This window comes from Ambystoma mexicanum, chromosome 8 (assembly GCF_040938575.1).
Source record: "Ambystoma mexicanum isolate Mex_15411 chromosome 8, UKY_AmexF1_1, whole genome shotgun sequence".
Lineage (NCBI taxonomy): Eukaryota > Metazoa > Chordata > Amphibia > Caudata > Ambystomatidae > Ambystoma > Ambystoma mexicanum.
In genome coordinates, this window is record NC_090929.1 from 1,366,998,483 (window position 1) to 1,367,020,410 (window position 21,928).

At 43.5% G+C, this 21,928-nt stretch overlaps 1 protein-coding gene across 2 annotated transcripts in view; it reads right to left on the reverse strand.

The window, feature by feature from the left end:
- The window catches only part of DOCK1 (dedicator of cytokinesis 1), a 2,312,292-nt gene that overhangs the window by 843,824 nt on the left and 1,446,540 nt on the right, over positions 1 to 21,928 (reverse strand). For both annotated transcript variants that reach the window (XM_069611483.1, XM_069611484.1), the window contains exon 30: positions 5,432 to 5,510. In XM_069611483.1, the coding sequence (XP_069467584.1) occupies positions 5,432 to 5,510 (79 nt within the window). The remainder of the gene's footprint in view (positions 1 to 5,431; positions 5,511 to 21,928) is intronic.

The following is a 21,928-nucleotide window of genomic DNA, read 5'->3' on the forward strand; positions in this document are numbered from 1 at the left end:
GTACAAGCTTGTACCACACAGTTAAAGTGGTAGCAGTAACAGAGCAGCCAGAATTATCTCAAGAGTAAGTGAGCAGTATCAAATAGTTACACAAAGGACAGCAATTACTATAATTCAGGCAAACACTGACTCAAGGTTCTAAGTAAAAGAATATATATTTATTTACTCAACAGTTGTATAACATTTACCTATTCTAAGCAAGTTAAAAATCACAGTCATAAATACACCACACCACTTCCCGTAAATTCACAAAATGAAGTGGGAGTAAAATGGCATTCCAGCAATTTAAAAGGGAGGGAAAGTCAAAGTTATCAGAAATAAAATCAAACCAACAGGCAAGTACTCAGGGCAATTTGAACAAGAGGAACTTCAGTAAAAGATCAGCTAGAAAAGGCTTAGGGCCAAAGTCAATGGGTCAAAAGTGTTTTGCTCAACATCACACAGTTCAGGGTAGTTTGCGGTAAAGTTTGTGGCACAGATTCCGGACGAGGTTGGTTGACAGAAAAGTTAGTTCAAAGAGAAGAGAAGTACAAGCCCTCGGATTGGCAAAACAATTCAAGCACTTTCACCACGGTTGAACGAAACGGACAACCGAATTTGCACAGTCCCTTAAAACGGAGAGGGGGCTGTAGCTGTGGTGGATGTTCCTGGTGGTTCCTGCAGGCTCACGGTTCCTGAAGTGACTGTCGGACTGACACGAAGTAGGAAGACTGGAGGGTCCTGCGCCACCCAGGGAAGAAACCAGCAGCAGCGCCAAACAACGAATAAAAGATGCGCTCCTTAAAACCTAAGCAGGGTCCGACCTTCCTGGTTATCCAGCCCACTGTAGCTCTGTATAGCGGATTCGACCAGAGGAGGGGTCCTGGCTTGCAGTTTGGGCAAACTGGTTGGTCCCACCAGCTCAAGGGAAGAAGTTTCCTGGAGGATCTTCTTTGTCGTTGGATTCTGAAGATTCGGACCTGCAGCAGGGCTTCACCGGGCGGTTCAGTCATTGTAGGGGTCCTCTTCTTCCAGTTGCTCGTTGGTTCTTTCGTTCCAGTGGCGACTCTGCCTTTCCAATCCCAGAGACCTGATTTTTATGCAGTTTTCCCGCATTCATACAGCCTGGCTGTCAATCACACAGCAGGGTGGCTGTTGCCCGGCAAGGCCAATGCCCTTAGCCAATCAGACAAAAGTGTGACTTGGGTTACCAAGGGAACCCATGGCAGGGGTCCAAAGATTCCTCCCTCACATCCTGCCTACCTAGACTTTCAGGTGCCTTAAGGAGGGCTTCTGTGCAGCGAACAAAGGAATCATCCCCGGTTTGGCGCACAGAGAAAAACACGCGAAAGACTAACAAAAAGAAATGGTGAATAAACCCAGCTGGAGCCAAAATAAAATGTATTTGGTCAAGCGGGTTTATGTTCAAGGCTACTATAATAGCCTAAAACAATAGCACGTTTATATAAGATAATCGCGGTAGAAAAGTTAGGGTAGTTACCAGTGCCACCAGCCAAGTCTTAATGTTAAGGGAGCGAAACAAGGCTCCAAGAGGCACAGACAAAAAGGTATAAGAATTAACCCTTTCCAATACTCCATGTAAGATGGGGGTACTGGGTCTGTGGTTTAAAGTGACCATATAAAGTTAATGGAAACTTTACCTGTTTCTAGGGGACAGTAGTCAGCCCCAGAAAATTGAGTCAGTGGAAAGTCTCAAAGACAACCCTGTGTCACTGCACTGAAGGTGCTGTGTAACCCACACAAAAAGTGGCGAACATGGAGTAGGTGAGTCTCTAGTGCCCAAGAACACACAAAATGGTAAAAACACACATGGCAAAACACATGCAAGAGTGGGAAAAAGATTCACACTCTTACCAGGTGAAAAAATAAATCCTAGAAATCCAGGAACGCTGCTGAGAGACACAATAGGTAAGGGAAATTAGCCATTTATGATAATTCTCCCTAACACAGGGTTACTTTAACAAGCTATAGCCTTGTGTGAGAAACATGAAGGTCCCCGGGGAGCTGTCATCCAGGACAAGGCCATCGCTATTGGATCCAGTTCATGGGGGTGGACCAGTGTGGGAGGATCACCTGGATGAGGGGTCTTCGGGTACTGGAAATGGGACACCGAAGGGTGAGACAGGGTATCCCCTTCCCTGTTACACCTTTTCCCCATCCTAACAGGTAGGATACCTAAAAGCTCAACCTCCCCCCCCCCCTTTCCCGACACAAACACTTTCTCATGGACAGTTCATCATGAGCGACAACGGACTAACACCAAAGCCGTATACCTGACATGTCCCAACACCATGGTCAGGCAAGATCAGGAAATTACTAATCATTACACACACCTGATTCTCATCACACTTCCCCACATAGATAAAAGGCAGAGCACACAAGTACACTCTGAGCGAGGAAAAGCACATGAGGAAGCAGCAGTTCCAAGATGGCGATTTAACCCAAGGAGAAAGGCGGCGAGACCGATGAGGGTTGCAAGGAGGGAAGTGTCCTTGACCTCTAGAAACCGTAACATTTAGGAATCTTGGAGAGTGAGAAGCCTGAGACCGGGAACTGAAGCTGAACATATCTACGCTGTGCATCAAAGGTATCCAGGGCACTCATGTGTTGATAACGCAGGCCAGGAGGAGCGATTGCCGGCGTGGTGCTGTCCTTGGCTCCTGCAAGCAAGCCGCACCAGTCGAATCAGCACAGCCGATGAAGAAATCCATAAATTACAGTGTTTGAAGCGCATGTGATGAGAGGCATGAACAAGTGGAAGCTAAAGGAGTGAATGTACTTTGAAAAATCCAACTAAGATACTGTGTACGGAGTGGTCAGGCGCCACACGAGGGTGCTCATTAGAGGGTCTTGGTTAGGTATCCAACTGAATGGCAACTGCATTGTAAAAAGGGAACTTTGTATTGAGGTGGTCCTGCAACGGGTCAAGCTAAACCCTGTGCACATTCGAAAGTCTTCGATAAGTATAAGGGAACTGAAATTGGTCTGAGCCCGGCTGAGGGATACTAATTGAATGTGAAGAAGGGATTTGAGCCTGGCTGAGGGAGGGGGGGGTCAGAAGAAAATAACTTTCTATTTTTGTGTTGTGTTATACATCAGGCCCTTTGAATCAAGAGACTGTGATGAGAAAAGAGACTGGGGTGCAGAAGGCCCCGAATCTGGAATTGGAACTGTATCCTCGTGTTGAGGAAGCCAGTGTGTGCGCTTGGCTCGAGTAAACCGCTTTTCCCCTGGCTGAAAACGTGGGAATGGGAGGCCAACGGCCCGAAAATCCTGACTTATTTTGTGAACACTTTCTTTTACATGAACATTACCTCACACTATTTGTAAATTAGCAGTAAGGTTGGCAATCGTTTTTTTTTTAGTATAGGCCCTTTTATTTTGACAAGACTCCACTAGGACCACATTATTATTATTTGATGGGTGTAGCTTGTTCCCATCTGTAGATTTGGAATTAGATAGGTGCTTTTCACCACCTTGTGAAAGTTCAATAAGCACCCTTACCATGCCTTTCTTACACTTGTCATTGGAAGGCCTCTGAAAACCACATGCAATGTAGTACCATTCAGGTGCTGCAGGTACTTGTGCTGAAGCTCTAGGCTATATTGCAGCAAATTCCACAGCATCTACCGTAGTTCAGGTAGGCTAGTTGGTTCCCTAGGTGGCTGGTTGGGTTTTACCTCATGTACCTCTCTAAGAGTCCTGAACCTACTGGCACCCAACCCAGTTTGTCTTCCGGTCTCTCTTTAACAAGATGCCTGTTGTACTAGCTGGACCGTGGCGCTAGGTCTCGAACTGGCTAACCCCTACCCTCTCCTCCCAGACAACAGAGTGGTCTTACTCTCTGGCTATCACTATCCCTATACCTCCAACATGCTTCCCACCATCATCCTTCCTTTTTTTTGGTGTCTTCTCCCCTCCCCAATCGGTGTCCGGTCATTTGGTCGAAAATAAATGGTCGAATGACCATTTGATCGAATCAAAAAGGTCGAAAAAAAAGGTCGAATTTATTTATTTATATATATATTTTTAGTTTGGTTGCTTAAAAAATATTTTTTAATAAAGAAAAAGGGGGTTGGTGGGAACCCCCCATAAATAAAAAATAAAAAAAAAATTGACCTTTTTTTTCGACAATTTTACATCGATCAAATCGATCAAATGGTCATTCGGCCATTTATTTTCGACCAAATGACTGGTAACCTCCTCCATCTACTGTTTCTACCGCCTTGCCACTTTTCCATCTTCCTTTCATCATAGGTCTTACTTCTCTCTACTTTATCATACTTTTCTCTCCTCAAACCTCTTCTGTCCTCTCTCCTCTTCCTTGATATTCACCTCCTATAACCTCTTCTCTTTCTTCCTCCTATTCATTCCTCTTAAACTGCACATTCACCTCCTCCTTGCCTTGTAACTCATACTGCCTTCTTCAGCACTCACTATTGCAAACGCCCACACGCATCCTTTCTCTATCCTGGTTTATACACATGCCTATCCCCTGTAGGTTTAAACAAATTTGTGGTACCTGTGAAGCATAAGCGGTTCTTTCAGGGGAGTGGCGGGTGGACGGACAACTAAATCAGGTGTGTGAAATGAACTTCCCGGGCTTTGCTAGGTTTTGCAAACTGAGCCTATAGCAGGTTGGTCTCCCATTTTGGTTCCAGGATTCACACGCGCATCACGAATCGGGATAGGAGCTGCCAGCACTTTGCTCTACATTCATTTGACTGCCAAGAAAATACAGGTTGAGCACCTTTGGACTCATTATTTCTAAATCAATATTTCTAGAGTTTGCAGGGTGACGATACCGCTGCAGTTCCATATGGAAATGGCCGACTGTATGTCACAATACCCGGCCAGCCATTGTTGAGTCCTACTGTGTCGAAAGACAAGGTGATGCTACTCATACCGCTCCGTAACCCCACATCATGCAGCAGGTGGAGGTGCAGGGCCCTCGTATTCAACAGCAGCAAGAGCTGGGCAGGCAGCAAGTACAAAGAGCAGATATTTGCAAATGTATCAAACTTTTGATTTAACAGAAATCAAAAAATCGAGCAGGTGCAAAGTGTGCAGCTAAGATGACCAGTTTAATATTTATATGAAGAAGCCCTTGGTTTAGGCAAGGACGGATGACCTTTAAAGCTCAACCAGTGCACTGATGTGGTGGGAGGAAATAAAATATCCGATGCACCCTAATAAGCGTGCACATGCTGGGGACTAAGTAAGCTCTGGCAACGTTATGGCCTCTCTTGGTCGCTGATCCTGCTGCCATGCATTCCTGAGGCAAGGTCAACAACGCATGCATTTTCAAAGCCTTTGGGTAGCAGAGGCAGGACACCGGATCACAGAGATCAATCACAAGAACGCGATTTAAATTGGCAATTTAATCTATAACCAAGGAACACAAAAACGAATGAAATAAGTTCAGTCATACCTGTAACTCAAAGTTGGCTTGATCAAGAAATTTCTTGTTTAGCATGTCTGCATACTGATTAATTGCTCGCAGGAAGACTCTGTGAGATCAAGAGAAAATTGCATAATTACATACACCTTGGCACTCTTGTAACTGTGGCATTCTAATTAAACACAAATACCAGAGAATGTCTGCAAAGTGAAACCTGTAAGGGATTTTGAAAAGCAGCCGGCCTGCTAGTGTTAAATATACTGCATTAAGCCTGGATGCGCTCAAAATAAATCATGCAAATTAGCACATGCTGACTAAAAAAAGGAACTGATGTTTCAGTAGAAATCACCTCTGAAAAGCACTGCATGATAATCAGAATCGTACCCTTAATATCTGCTAATTCGTTTGCAAAAGGTGAAAATTAAAGTCTTATCTGGGGGTTGTATTAGTCAGTCTTTGCATTTTTACACATTTGTCAGTCCTCGACTGCCTGCTCTCTTCTATGCGAGCGTTCGAAATAGTGTTAAAAGTTAATAATCGCAAACTATTCCATTTTTTTCGAACGCTCTGTAAGCTGATTTCTGAAAATGTTTGACCTTTAAAAATAACACCGTCGTGTGGCATTCTGCAAATGGGGATCCAGAATGCACAATGTGTCACTGACATTGCTTCAGTAGACCAGAAGTGTAGAGTGGGGATAAAGAGAGAAATACACTAATCTAGGGGACTGCCCACATATTTTACATCAGTGACCAACAACAGTTTCCGCATGGTCCCCTATGCGCGACCAATGGGTTCCCCTGACTTAGATCATTAAGTCATCACACAAAGCAACGAGCATCCTTTAAAAAAAGAGTGCCGCATCTTAAGGTCCTTTTCAAAATGTGTGTGATTTGTTTCAACAATCAAGTCATTCATGATTAAAGTGAAACTCCCAAATGAGAAAGCACAAAGCTATTTTGTATTATTTTTGTAAAGGAGAATGGGCAAAGTACCGGGTACACTGTAGTATACAACATGTTTAGTTTCTATGTTTGGATGGTACTTAGGGTTTTATTGATGACCCATACGGCAACTATATCGAATAATTCCTTTATTCACTAGAAAGGTTTTACTAACAATTTACTAACAACTTGAACGTATGCTCTGTCCATCTCTCTTCTCTAAATATTTGCACAAAACTTGAATAATTTCTCAGACCTTTTGCTCCCCTCCCCCACAGCCCCTTCACAGAATCTTCCAATTTATTACATCAACCATACATAATGAATTGCAGCAACCACCGCGCTATAGTTAAGGTGAGTTGCATAAACCATAGAAAATCCGAAAATTTGATTGCTAATAACTTTTGACTTGGAGGGAATGCGGCGGGAAGGGTGACTGGCAGCATATATGGTGGGACTGTCCGAAACTGAGACCATACTGGGAAGAGATTAAGGACCAAATGGGGAAAATGTTCCCAGGGGCAGAACAGATAGGAGATGAAGTGTGGCTAGGGGGACTAAGGGATCCCAGGGATAAACAACAGAACGTCACACAGAAAAGGAATTTCATGGGCCACCTGATAGGGGCATGGCTGGAAATAGCATACAACTGGAAACAAAAATCCCCTTGCAGTGGATTGGATGAGAAGGGTGTGGACACATCTGGCCATGGAACTACTAACCTATAACATCCAAGGAGAACACGAAAAGCTTAGAAATGACTGGGGTCTGGTTCTGGAATACGTCCAAACAAATTATAAAGAACAGTGGTGCCCACACAAAATAAGGATATTAGACCTACTTCTGTGAAAGTTGTAAGAGACTTCCTAGAGAAGCCGGACAAGTCGGACAGTAACCAGTCAGAGGGTGGGGGGTATATTTGGGATGTTTGATAATGTTTTGTTGTTGAACACTATATGTTTTAAAAAAAAAACTTAATCCTGAAATGTTCAAAGCAATATGTATACACATACGACTTTATTGTCCTTGGCCAGTCTTCCTATGGCACCATCCACTTATATAGAGCAGTTTAATCTTGCCTATATCATACTTAGTATAGCCAAAACTCATCTTGAGTCGCTCGTGCACACAGATATCACATATACATAATGCCATCTCTTCGCTCGCTCACTCACGCGATCACTCTCACACACACACACACACACACACACACACACACACACACACACACACACACACACACACACACACACACACACACACACACACACACACACACACACACACACACACACACACACACACACACACACACACACACACACACACACACACACACACACACACACACACACACACACACACACACACACACACACACACAAAATGGAGTGTGAGACCACTGTATTGGGGAACTGCCGCAGCACTGCTATTAATGCATTTTTAGAGCACAGAGGTTGTCGTGGCCTTGGAACACTATTTTCTATGGTTTGCGAGGTCAAGAAACCAAAGTCAAGCTTTAAGTGATAAAGTAAGCATAATAAGCATGTTTGTAGGTTTCCATGCAAGGATGATTAAACATCACACTAAAACAATAAAAACATTGAAATAGAAACACATGATTGAAATAAAAGTAGAAGTATGCATACAGTTCCAATCAATATCTGTTCAGACCACGTTTTTGACATAAAGCGGTTGAGTTGCTTCCTTTAACCTTGATCTTAATTTCCATCATCATAGTAAATATGTTGCCAACCCACAGGTAACATACAGTGTGCTAGATGGCTGACAAACTACTAGAGTGTCAGCGGTGGACAAACAACAAAGGTTTGAAGAATAGGATTTAGCCAATATTTAAAAAAGCCAAAATCTATATGCCAATTGTGACGTAAATGAGACCAGCAGCAAAAAGTGATTATACAAAACTAAAAATACATGCAGAGGCCGATTCAACATACACAAGGTAGGCCTCCTATTACGGATGTATTTGAAAATATTTTACCTAATGGAGAAGTGGCCAAATTTATTTTACTTTGTCTTTTTTTTAATATAAACCACACCCCACCTATTATGCAGTATACCAATACCACCTTACCTACCATTTTCGGTGAAAAAAATTCAGTCATTTCACCTTAGGCAAAATTGTATTCGGTGAAATGTAGGTATATGTCCTAGTCCATCAATCAGTGAGGTATTAGACATCCATCCCCAGGCCGATTCAACATACTGAAGATAAGCCTCCTAGTCCAGCAAGCAGTGCTGTAGTAGACATCCATCCCAAGGCCGATTCAACATACTGAAGATAAGCCTCCTAGTCCAGCAAGCAGTGCGGTAGTAGACATCCATCCCCAGGCCGATTCAACATACTCAAGGTAGGCCTCCTAGTCTAATAAGAAGTGAAGTAGTAGACATCCAACTCAACAGGTTACCAACAGATTACTCAAAAACATTCTTATAGGGGTGTTTCAATTGAGCCACACCTGAATTGCTGATTAATGTAGGTAACTCCCAAAGGTGTGTTATACCCATGTCAAGGAGCAGGCTGCTTGCACAATGAAACCATTTGAGGTCTCTAGCAGTCTGGCTCTCACATATGTTAGGTTACCTATCTCGAAGCCAAGTGTGAACGTTTAAGTACAGTTGTCATATTGTTCTACTGAAATATACTACTTTATCAGATATTGAGGAAAACATGCTGAGGGTTACATATGTAGCAGAAAACGGCTTTCCAAACAATCTCATCCTTAGTTTAATTTTCTCTCTCCACCTCCTATCACACCTCTGCTCCTCCTCTCCCGACTCTCCTTCCTTGCCCTCCTCCTATGGCATTCCCCCTCATGTCTGCTTCTTCTTGATCTCTATGTCTTTCTCCTTGTTTTCTCCTTCCTGCAGCTCAATCTCTTCTCACGTGTCCCCCCCTTTTCGATCTTGCAGTCCTCATGCTCCAACCTCGACCTATTGCTCCTTCCTTTCTCACAGTCTCTTGAGACAGAGCCAGTATATTAACCCTGTCAGAAAGGGATCAGTGCCCCTCAGCATGGGGTGGAGGCCTACCAGGGTGGAGGCCAGACCCATCCCTACCCCAGAAGGGGAAGGTGGCAGTTTGTGAGGGCCCAGTCCCTGTCCCTTCCATATGTGCCAGTGCAATTGTATATGGTACCCCACTTAATCAACCCATACCTCGATTTCAAAAGTCTGAACAGTCTTTCTATTTTCCTAGAGAACTACAGCTACCAGCTTCCCCAGCATTGGACAGATGAGTGTAAAGTCCACAAGAGTTGCACAGGGAATACCTGGTACCAGAGCACCCCAGCCAGCATCTTCACACTATGAACCCGCTGCATTGCACGGAAGAACTTACCAAATCGAGTATCAGCGAGTGTGGGTAATACTGCCGTCCACTTTTCAAAGCAACTGCACTTGCCTGCAGCAGAGCCACAGAGGGGCATTTTCTAAATGGACCATAAACTGCTAATGCGTGAACATATACTTGCCAGTAAAAGAGCCCCAGAGCGAGAGATAACATCGGAGGAACATAGAATAGAAAAAGAGTACGAGCATGGGAAGTGAGGGAGGAAAGGAAGGTAGGCCAGTAGTGAAGCAGGTAGAGAGCATGCAGTACAACAAGGAGAGGAGTAGGATGGTGCGGAAGATCATGCGAGTGTCCTAGAGTGATTGGAAGGCCCTATCCAACAGGGAGTCCCAGATGGGTGTCCCCTTTGGAAGTCTACATAGTTAAGGCATTTGCCATTGGGCCACCACTTTTCGATAAAAAGCTTTTACAAAGTAGGGATTGCAGATCACTAGTACCAGTCGAGGGACACCTGTGTTAGGGTGGGATTGTGCATCCCTAGGCTAGAGATGGAAGAATGGTTTCAAAATTGAAATAAAAACTCTTGTTTCAACAAATGTGCCTCCCAACACAATGACCCCCACAGTCCTAGTGGACACCTTTAACCAAACCTTACTTAAAGCTATTAACAATTTAGCACCCCTCAAACTACGGAAACCCAAACAACGTGCCCACCTGAACTCATGGTTCACCCCACAACTGAGAGTTCTGCGCAAAGAGAAACGTAATGCGAAGCTCTTTGGAAAAGTCTCCCATGCGAGACTAACAAAGGCAACCTTCTCTTAGCATCACTGAATTAGAAGGAAGCTATTATACAAGCAAAAAAAGAAACGTACATCCTGCGCATCTCGCAGACAGAATCCAACACTAAGGAGCTATTCAAAATTCTTAAAGAACTAGAATCCCCGATGCCTGTAGTAAAGACAGCACTTGGTGCAACAATATTCAAAAAGCCCTCCTTACCAAAATAACTACTCTACAATCTAAAATCAATGCTAAACAAAATTGCTTACTAACCACCTCCTAAACGCCACTCCAGACATTCAAGACAGCCACGCCTTCCTTAACTCATACCCCGTTCAGCTTTGTGCCTCTCACCATCCTAGAGGTTGAAAACATCATCAGTAAATTAAAACCTTCAAACTGCCAGGGTGACTCCTGCCCTGCCCCCATCATTAAGGAATCCGCGCATGATCTTGCCCCTTTCATCACCACCTTTATTAATTCCTCATTTCAATCGGGCATCGTCCCGGATAATCTCAAGGACTCCTGGGCATCCCTTTGTTAAAAAAAACCTACCCTTGACCCATGCATACCATCTAACTATAGACCCATCACCACTGTCCCTTTTCTACAATAAATATTAGACCGGGCAGCCTACTTACAGATCCAGAGATACCTAGAAACTAACAATCTACTTGGTACCAGACAATCTGGATTTAGACCTAAACATGGGACAGAAACAGCCCTACTAGATCTCAAAACCCAAGTCGAGGATCTAAAAGACAATGGCAAATTGGCCCTCCTACTACTTCTTGACCTATTGGCAGCTTTTGATTTGGTCAATCATCAAATCCTCTGCTGCCACTTGAACACAGCTGCCCACTTCTCGGAAAAAGCTACCAACTGGATCAGGTCCTTCCAAGATAACAGACACATGAGAGTATTCTCACCAACCACATCGGCAGACCCCACCCTGGTGCCGTGTGTAGTGCCACAAGGCTCTTGTGTTTCACCAACACTCTACAATGTTTTTACCAAACCATTGTTTGATGTACTTGATTATCTGGGTGTCACCCACACCAACTATGCTGATGACACCCTGATACTCATTCCCATCACTGGTGACTACATGATTGACTCCAAAGCCTTGAATGACATATCAAGTCATCCAAGCATGGATGGCTCAACATGAGCTCTGTCTCAATGATGACAAGACAGAGCTCCTCATCCTGGGCACCCAACAGAGACTGAACAAGCTCGACCCACTGTTCAAATCCTTCGATATTGATGGCAACTCCATCAAAGTGTCTAAAGACACCAAAACGCTAGCAATCTACATCGACTCCACGCTCTTCCTCAAACCAATGCTGTTGTTGCTGCCTCTGCTTACAGATGCAAGCTTATTACAGCCTGTTGCCCCTTCCTCTCTACACAGAACTGTATTACTCTGGCCAGGACATTGGTTATGCCTAAACTTGATTACTGTAACGCACTATATCAAGCGACCAACCAACGTAACCTCAACAAACTTCAGGGCACCCAAAAATAATGCTATTAGAGCTGCCCTCAATATCCCCAGATCTGCACACATCTCTGAAACTAGGAAGAGTCTTCACTGGCTCTCATTTACCCAACGGATTTCACTCAAATCCCTTGCACTTACACACAAATGCTTAAACAATCAGGCCCAACTACTTAGCCTCTCGTTTCTCCCAGTATGCACCCATCCGGTTACTCAGATCAGCCCAAACACATTGCCTAACCATTCCTAGATACAAACTCCAGAAAGCTGGTGGAGTAAGTTTCCCAGTTCTAGCCTCTATGGAACTTACTTCCACTTACCACCAGAATCATATATTCTCCAACCTTATTCAAACAAAGAGCCAAGCTCTGGATATCTTCCACAATTGACTAACTCCCACTCACCTCTTTACGTCACACTCCTCTCCTCACTCATTGACAACTACCATCGGCCTACTACACTCCCATGTACTCCATTTATTGCCTTACTCTGTACATGTATACTGCCTATTTGCCAATGTAACTCTCATTCTGCCTGTATTCTAATGTAACCTTGCCTAATCACAACTACAACCACTGCCTTTAACTGTACTTGCTACTCTCTGTTGTTCCAAGATACGCGCCCGGATGCCTTCGGGCCTGGTGCGCTATACAAATATATAAAATACAAAAATACAAATAAATTGTACCTCATCTGGGAGTTGGTGTGTCCGTCAGGCCACCTGTGATACTCTCCACAACTCTGCATCTCTGACCCTCCTTCCACATGCCCTCACTTTATTCTATCCCTTTTTATACTTAGGCCAGTTAGGGAACAAGGGCATACATTGTTTCACGGGGACACCTACGTCCCACTGGCTTGTGTGGATTGGGCCCTCCTCCTAAACATATATGCCAAAACCTGTTTAGATCACTCAGCATGGACCCACTAGGCCTAGACGATGAATAGCGGAGCCAACATCTGGAATTGGGCAGTCCCAACGTGCTGGCTGCCCAACAACACCACCACAGCTTCTCTTTTCATGCTGGTGTGAATTGGCGAGGCCACGATTATATGTAGGGTTCAATGCATGTACCCAATGCTCTTTTTGTTGGTTCACATAGCAATCTATAATTCGCTTGCAGCCCTACCCCTATGGACTGCTCTAGTCAATCAAGGGTTTCACAGTATAGGTTCTCTCTACTGGGCATCTCTGGGTATGATTATGTAGGGGTTAGGTGAGCAAGGAGGGTTTGGGGGAAGACGCTCTGAGGGACCCCCATATGCAGCCTCCAGTTTCGGCATTTCTAAAAAGGTGGTGTTACCTTGCCCCCCACAAGAGTCTTCCACACCACTTCCGCAGCTGCTCACATACAACTTGTAAAGGAGTTGTCCCATGCAATGGATAGGAGTGAGATATTTTTGCTTGATACGTTATAAAATAACGTTAGATGACCCGGTATGAGGAGATCCTTTCTCCTGTAAAACTCTGTACAAAAAATACAGACATACTAGAAGCCAGGGAACCATGTGGGGGATAAAGTTTCGGTGTTCAACCTTTTTGTTGCTATTCAATCTCCTAATGATTCTTCCTTCCCCCTCAATATACATTTTGAAAATATTGCATTCCATATCACTTTCTATAACGAATTAACTTAGTATTAAATACAAACCCTAAACGTTTTTAATAATGGAGATTTTCAAAGTAGGTGTAACTTGTCTGCATGTGTAAAGACAAAGGACCATAGGCATCACATCCCACTTCTACAGCGCTCTGTACATCATGTTTTCTCATGTCATGGCATTCTTAATACTGTACATTAAACGAGAATAAAGGAAGATCTTTGTAAAGGGACTGCATTAATTTGGGTAGATGCCTTAATGGGAACTCTTACATACCGTTTCAAACTATCTGGTCTACCGCTTATAAAATATTTATCTGAATCACTGATGCAAACTCCAGTAGAACATAAGAAACAATTTGGACCTTTGCGAGTTGTTTACAGAAGGAATAGCAAAATATCAAAAACATTTAATACTGGACCACAGGCTTCCTAGATGGTTGCATGCCTGCGTCTATGTGGTATCTTCTGATTCCCTCACTCTAGCTCCTAAATATCTCTGGGTTAGTTGGCACAGTCTTTCTTGTCATATTTCTCCCTCGGTTGGTCCGCCTACGCAAACCATCTCCTGGTTCCCGGTGCCCCCACAAAACCATACAAATCAGTAGAAAAACTATCATAGGGTGAATCTTGAATTTGTTTCTACTGAGCACCAGCTATATTTTAATGTTTATAGACGTTTAACAATCGCAAAGCACAGAAAGACACAACGATGAAAGCGTAAAATACAACACAGTTACATGAAATATAAACGATACAATAAACCTTAAAAACTGCAGTAGGAATTAAACATTCCAACCTAGTTTGAAGGCCTTTCCGAGACTGAAGGTGGAGGCGCAATCAAGGCATGAGGAGCAGCAGCCAAACGTGCTAGTGCAGCAAAACGAGAGTGATTTCAGCAAGGACCAACTAAACAGAACTTCATTCTGGAAACCTTTTTCAGTCCCTCACTCTGCAATCATCATATTGTACTTTAAACAATGGTCAACCTTCCTATCATTTGGGTCTTTACTTTATCACAGGTTCATCAATCCCAAATGCAACTGCCATTTAGATTCTATCCTCAAATTTAGTCTTGGTAATGTTTACATGAGTGAGGCTGTTTTATGGAACCTGCCATCAAATTCATCTTAACTTTGCTCCCATGAATGGCACATTTCCTTGGCTACCATGGTGGGCTTAACTTAATTTATAATATGGTCTCTTCGTCCATGATTGACTGTGCTGCATGTTTTTCTTTTAAACTTCTGTTTACTCACTGTGTTACACCTAATTGTCAATTCAATAATTGTTCTTATCACTGTGGGCTCTATCAAGCAACCCTTTTGACTATAGGTTGGATTTGGTTAATGAATTATATCAAGTCAATTCCGTGCAAGTTGTTTTTATTCATGATAGACCATGCCCAAAGCATGTTGCATGGTTCCAATTTGTGGTTTGACTGTGCGTAGAACCTCATTTCAACGTTTCCTGAAAGGTTGATAGCCTTGGCCTGTCTCTGATGATCATGTCACTAATGTACACTTTAGGCCACACCTTAGATGACATCTTTTCATCCAACTATAGTTCTACATTTGTCACCACACCAGTGTAATGGTATAATAATGATGTATTTCTGTAAATCAGAATACCAATTCGGAATAAAATTCTCCTGCTTCCTGGCATATTGCCCTATGCTTTCTATCACCAATTATTTAGTCCGATCTTTTGTATGTTTTTGAATCCTTTAAGAATAAATACTACATCAGTCAATGACTTTATGACAGTAAAACATGCAATTCCTAAAAGCCTTAAGAACTCATAGCTATCACTTGAGGAAGAATTGTCCTTGAAAGACATACAGTGCACAAATAAAAATGTGGAAGCTACTTTATGACTTATCAGAGAAGACTCATTTTTTGCAGAAGCTTCTATCACAGATGGCGCAAGAATCACTCCAAGGCTCAGAGGTGGTTGTTATGGGCCGTAGGGCCATTCCTCTCATCGCGTGTCACACCTCCACCCTAACCCAGGTATCCCTGACGCCAGGTTAGCAGATACAGAAGATTGAGCCCTACTGGCTATTTCCATTTTCTGCTAATGGTGAGAACCTACAAGCAGAACATTGTATCTCACTAAACAACCTCAGGGACATACTAACTTTCACATCCAGCAGTCATTCTACCGCAATCTGGGGATTGTGCCTTATAAATACCTTTCCCTTTCTTATTTTATCCACATCACCTCACTCCTCCCACCTAGGTCTTGCCTCGACCGTTTGATGTTACTCCTCCGTCCACCACTCTACTACTCCATTCTCCACACTCTTTCTCCCTCCCTCTGTACTACTACTCCCTCATATAGACTACCACCCACTCCTCCACACTAATACCCCCTCCACCACACTACTACTACTCCCCCCTCTGCACTATTCCCTCCTCCACACTACTCCCTCCTCCCCACCACTCCCTCCTCCTCCTCATCCTCCTCCACAATACTCCTCCATACCACTCCCTCCTCCATACTATAACTCCCTTCTCTGCCATACTACTCCCTCATCCACACAACTATGCCCTCCTCAACACTACTACTTGCTCATCCACACTATCCAAACACCCTCCTTTCACTCAGTGCCACTCTTTACAGTAATCTTTAACACACTGACCACACAAAGACACAAATACACACAACAGTACCACTTACATGTTCCTGTGAATACCTCACATGCTCCAGAAATCGCCACAACAGTCCACACCCCCTCCTGCTGGTCTCTTGCTCATCTTCAACATCTGTCCTCACTAGAATACCCTATACTTCTTGCTTATATTCCAAACTCTGCGGGGATTGGATCTCTCCCCCGGGCCAATCGGACCCTGTTTTCCCCACCCGGGACGTGTGTGTTAAGTGCTAGGCCCCATCCATTATTCGTGCATGTGTCTGTCTCGTAATGGAGATGGCAGCCTGGGAAGGCAAGTCTTTGTATTCCGGGACCCTGTTCCGTGTCTCCCTACAATAGGTTCTTTGGGAGAGGGTGGGCATTTCTACCTTTTTCATCCCTGGTGGTCTTTGGGACATGTGGGTTGTTGCACGGGCTGGTTGGTGTCATCCAGCATATCTGCAGAGCCCTCTAGGCTGTCGTATCTGGAGGCAGCATTTCCCTTCAGTTTTCTCTCTCCCTGTCATGGATCCCAGCCCTGTACCATGTGCATCTGCATGAATATCGCAACTTCTCTTCTCCTCTGTGGATATCTCTCTCTCCTTGGCCAATCACTGTTGCGGTCTGACAGTAACTCTGTTCTCATCTCTGAGTTTACAATCTGATGGTTTTTCTTGCTTTCTGACTCAGATGCTGGTCTCTAAAAGCAACATAAAGACATTGGAAAGTATTTGATATTGGAAGCAAGACTTCAGATAACAGTGGTCTGTATAGAAACATGCTGGCACGATGGGGGGGGGGAAGGAACTGTAGCCCTCTCAACTGCCAGCGTCCACCTCAGGAGTAGGACTTGCTCTCAATCGCTCCCTAGTAGGCTTCCAACCTCCAGTTGAGAGAGGTTCCCACCCCCTCTTGAAAAGGCTAGGTTACTGGCCTTGTCACACTACTTTCCTATAAACATTACTCAAATAATGCTAAGAGTATACTTTTTGGGGGAGAATTTTAGATGTTGACAACTGTACCATAGAAACAAACTGGTTCATTAAATTTGTGCCCAAAATTATCCTAACTCAAACAGAGCATACCCAATAGCTGATCATTCCCAACAAAAACTGAGGAACTACATAAGGATATGCTTCAACATAAGCATTGTTTGCCTCCCTTGTGTCCACTCGCCATTATTTCTCTGGAGATTTAAGAATAACTGCATTGTTTTCCAGATTTTCCTGAAGCTTTTGATCAGCTCTAAAATTACAGTAAAGCCTTAGGGACCTATGTCTTGCAGCTTTACATTAAACACATATATTTTCCAGCTATAAGTGATTGAGACCAACAGTAGTTCACATTTTTGGTTTTGTTCCAGCCATTCTGAAACCTGCCATTGTTGTGCCTCTGCTAAAGAAGACTTCAATTGACCCATTCACTGCATTTAGTTTCCAAGCATTTTCCCAGTTGTCTATTCCGATTGGAACAAATAGCAGCATGGCATGGGCGAAAATTCAGCCTGTTCCTTGATTCCCCCCTGGATTGATAGTGTATTAGGGCAGATGAATACACAGGTAATACCCACTGCCCATATTCGGATGAATATTCAAGTACTGATTCCAATCCCTGCCCCTCACAATCAACGAGGTGACAAACGGTACCAACTGAGACAACCCTACCACCCCAAGAGCCTAGGGGTGGAAGAGGAGACCAACTCAAACAACAAAGTTACTGTTATGAATAAGACAGATGAGTGAGCTGAATAGTAGAGGGACAGGTAGTTATATATATATATATATATATAAAAAACAATCCACCTACTGTCCTCCCCTCGTTTATATAGATAAAGCATCAGCACAGAAATGCACAAAACAAAGAATCTGGGTACTCGTGGGCAAATAGAAAAAAGTGCAGCAAATGCTGTTCTTTTATGAATCACATCAATGGAGAAAACAATTGAGATAACATATTCTCACCCAAAAACATAGCAGATGACATGTCCCACCCGCATGGTAAATTTGACACACTTCCGTCCGTGACTAGGACTTCGGACTTCCTCAGGCAGTTTATAGAGAGGGGGGGGTGAGATAGAGTGTATCTAGATAACTATACATATACACATGATGAACATATAGCTGAAGTTCATGCATTAGACAAGAAAACATGCACTCCACATGAAGAACTCATACAATAGATGATACATGCATTTAGACATGAAGAATACTAACATAGCATCCATAAGACATGAGGAACATTAACATAACCAATGTATAAAGTGAATGCAAACTGAACGACATGCAAATTTAGCTCACTAACATGGAAGCAAGAGTGTAATTGGGCAGCCATCTTCCCAAAGATGGAAGCCACAGGATGCGTCAGAACAAGCATAGGCCTCAAGCCCTCAGAAAACTCAAGTATGAATCCACAGAAACACATATTAATGCAGGCCCCAAGCAGTAGCTCGCACCAAGAGCCAAGGCCAGGAACTAGGAAGGGAGTCATGGATGAGCGGAACGCAGACACCAGATAACAGTTCCCAGGATGAGGCATGGTAGACTACCCAGTTAATCAATTTTAATAAGAGCACAAATAACATCTGAAGTCCAGGTGCATGAGATCACCAAGCCAAAGCCCTTTGTAGAGAGAAGCTGACTAGCACCATGAGATGCCACAAAGAACACAACATGCACGTTAAAATTAGCTAAAACTTTAATAAATAGAAGGAAATTCATTCTCCAACACAGTGTCCCAACACGTCAGCCAGATATGGAAAACACTCCCTATTAATTATGTGCCAAACATAGATAGAACACATGCAGCACTCCCTTAATAAGCACACAGACACCAGACTGCACACACGGCCAAGATTCAAGAATAAAGGCGGCCTTATCGCCTTGGGATGATTAGGGGTATTCTTTAATTGGAAATATGGCAAACCATGGAAGTGTCTTCCCCCCACTTGTGTGTCACTTGTATATGGACGTCCGTGTCCAAGGTTGGTAAGCTAGATGCCAACTAATAAGAGGTCCCCTTACCACAACACCCAATCAATAATCCCCCACAGTGATGTCTTAGGAATAGTATCTCTAGATAGGATGGGCCCACGTGGCGCCATCAGATAGGTATCCACCAATTAGGTGACTAACCTCTAAATGTTCTATATAGAGCTCAATTGACTAACCAACCCCAAACCCCCATAGGATTCGTAAATTGATAATGTAATGTGACGTCATTTCTGATGCAATTTTGTAACGCAACTAGCTTGTAATCATCTGGAATACGGGAGCTACAAGAGGAAATGCTGTATGTTGTCCTGGCTTAGATTCATTGTCTAAATAAAGCTGGGTTTGACGTGCATCCGAGTCCTCATACATTGAGTATTTTTCCTGACTGGTTGTGTGATCCAAAATAGTTCCTTAACAATAAGGCAACTTATCTGGTTGGATTATGGATGATCTTTGCCAACTGGTGGACCTTCATGTTGTTGGGAATTGATTATGTCAGGCTTCTCAGCAACCCTTGACAATATAGATCAACAGTTCCTCTTGTGATGTGTCCTATCCTTGCGCATTAATAACCTACCCTTACAGTCGATACGGTCCTAGTTACAGAATTTGGTACATCCAGTTTCCCTTCTTCCTGTTGAATCATCTCTGAGACATCTAGCTTATGGGGGTCTAAAAGGCTCAGCCCGCTTGTCCCGAAAATGTAACCTTTTTCTCATGTACCTTTCTTTGGTCTGCAATTCAATGCATATACAGGTAACAGCCAGGTCTTTCCCTATATGGATGGTAATCTTTCAGTGCAGTTCTATTGCATGTATGAATATTTGATTACCATTTGAAATTAAACAGCAATAAAACAGAGTTACTTGCACCAGGTGGCTTGACCAAACCCTCATCCCACATTCCTGCCAGCATTCTGCAGGGAAACAGTCCAGCTACATTACCAGTTCTGAAGCACCTTGCAGTCAAAATGGGTTCTGAACTATCTGACTCACCACAAAGATCAGCGGTACCGAAGAAAGGGGTTTTCATTTAGAGCAGCTACAATGGATTCTGCATTTCTCTACTTTACTAGTACAGATGATGATGATTGTTAAGAGTTTCATTTCCTCTTGGCCAGATTATTGTAATGCAATATACCAGGGTGGTCCCAAATCCGTAATAACAAGAATACAGAAACATGTTGAATGCTGCTGTCCTTATTTTTGAGAACCTTGCTGCACAGATTGAATGTCACTGGCTTTTCAATCTCTATATTGACTGAAAGTGCATGACAATATTCCGTACAAAGCTCTGTGGTTTACACATGAAGCCATCAATATTCCATGGGCTATTTCCGTAGCATCAAACCTCAGCAGAATGTGCCTAGATGGACGATCCGATCAGCATCTACTTCCTTGTTCCCTATCGCTTTACTTAAAGATCTGTAATTGAACCCCGTTCCTTCTCAATCCAGGCAGGTAGTCTATGGAATAGTCTCAGAAGAAATCAGCCTCAACCTGGCCTTCTTTAAATTAGCAAGAAACGCATTCTCAGTAATCTGCAATTTTATTAGTGTTCTTTAATGATTATATGGTAGCTACCAAGCACCAAGATGCTTTCTGATTGATCAGGTTAATAAATGGAGGAAAAATGAATAGTCGCCACTGAAGACAGAAGGGACACAGTACTGCCCAGGGCCGTTGAATGTACAGTTAGCCAAGCATTCTGCAAAGAAATGGGACCAACCATTTATAAACCCTATTTACCAGTGTGGGCCCCCCTCTACAAATGTTACCTTTTTCCTTTTACTCAGCAGGTAGCGCCGTTTGCCATGATAGAACAGACACACAACCCCTTCTGTAATACTGAACAAATGCCTGCTGCCAATGTGTGGCACATTCTTGAAGGGGTTGATTCCTCAACATGGTACGCCCCATGCAAATGAAGTAATCTTTTTGTCTGTGTGCATAGTTTGGAGTATCAAAGCATGGACACAGCAATTTATCCCAGAGAGTGGGCCTTCCTTTATGCGGCCACATTCAGTGTGCACCTTCATGGGTAACTTAGGATGTGAAAAAGGAGTCCAGAGGGCACACCATAGGGCTCCCGCAAAAGGACTGCCATTGCAAAATGTCCCCCCTGTGTGGGTTGTAAGGGTGTCGAAGAAGGAAGCTGACACAAAGCTGTCATGGTGATGGTTATAGACTTATTTTCAGTACCAGAAACCTATGTATCCTTCTCTATGAGGGTCGTCCCTGCCTCAAATCTAATGCTAATGGGTCCGTCAACATGTACGTCAAAATAAACTCCACCATCCCGTGTCTCAACCTACCTCTATCCCTCACACTACAACTAAAGCATAAACTAATAGAAAGTTCCATTCCTTCAGGAGAATGGCTCTCTTCTCGGGTTGCCTATATAGCATCCAAAAGAATGTTCTCTTGCAATGAAAATACTAGGGGGAATGCCTCCCTTGCAGGTTTCACAAAGCCCTTATACAAGGTTTGCCTCCAGGAGAATGACTCAATTCTCCTGGTCTAGATCTACACAGTTTCGTAGATAGCGTTCAAAAGAACATGCACTTGCAATGAAAATGCCAAGGGGAAGGCCTCCCTTGGCCTGGCTTGTGGGTTTCACAAAGCCCATATACAAGCTTTGCATCCAGGAGAATTACTCCCTTCTTCTGGTGTAGCTCTATAGAGTTTCAAATAAAGCCAGAGGGAATGACTTCCTTCCCCTGGTATCCCCAGCACAACTTCCAGTTCTGGGCCAGGAGAA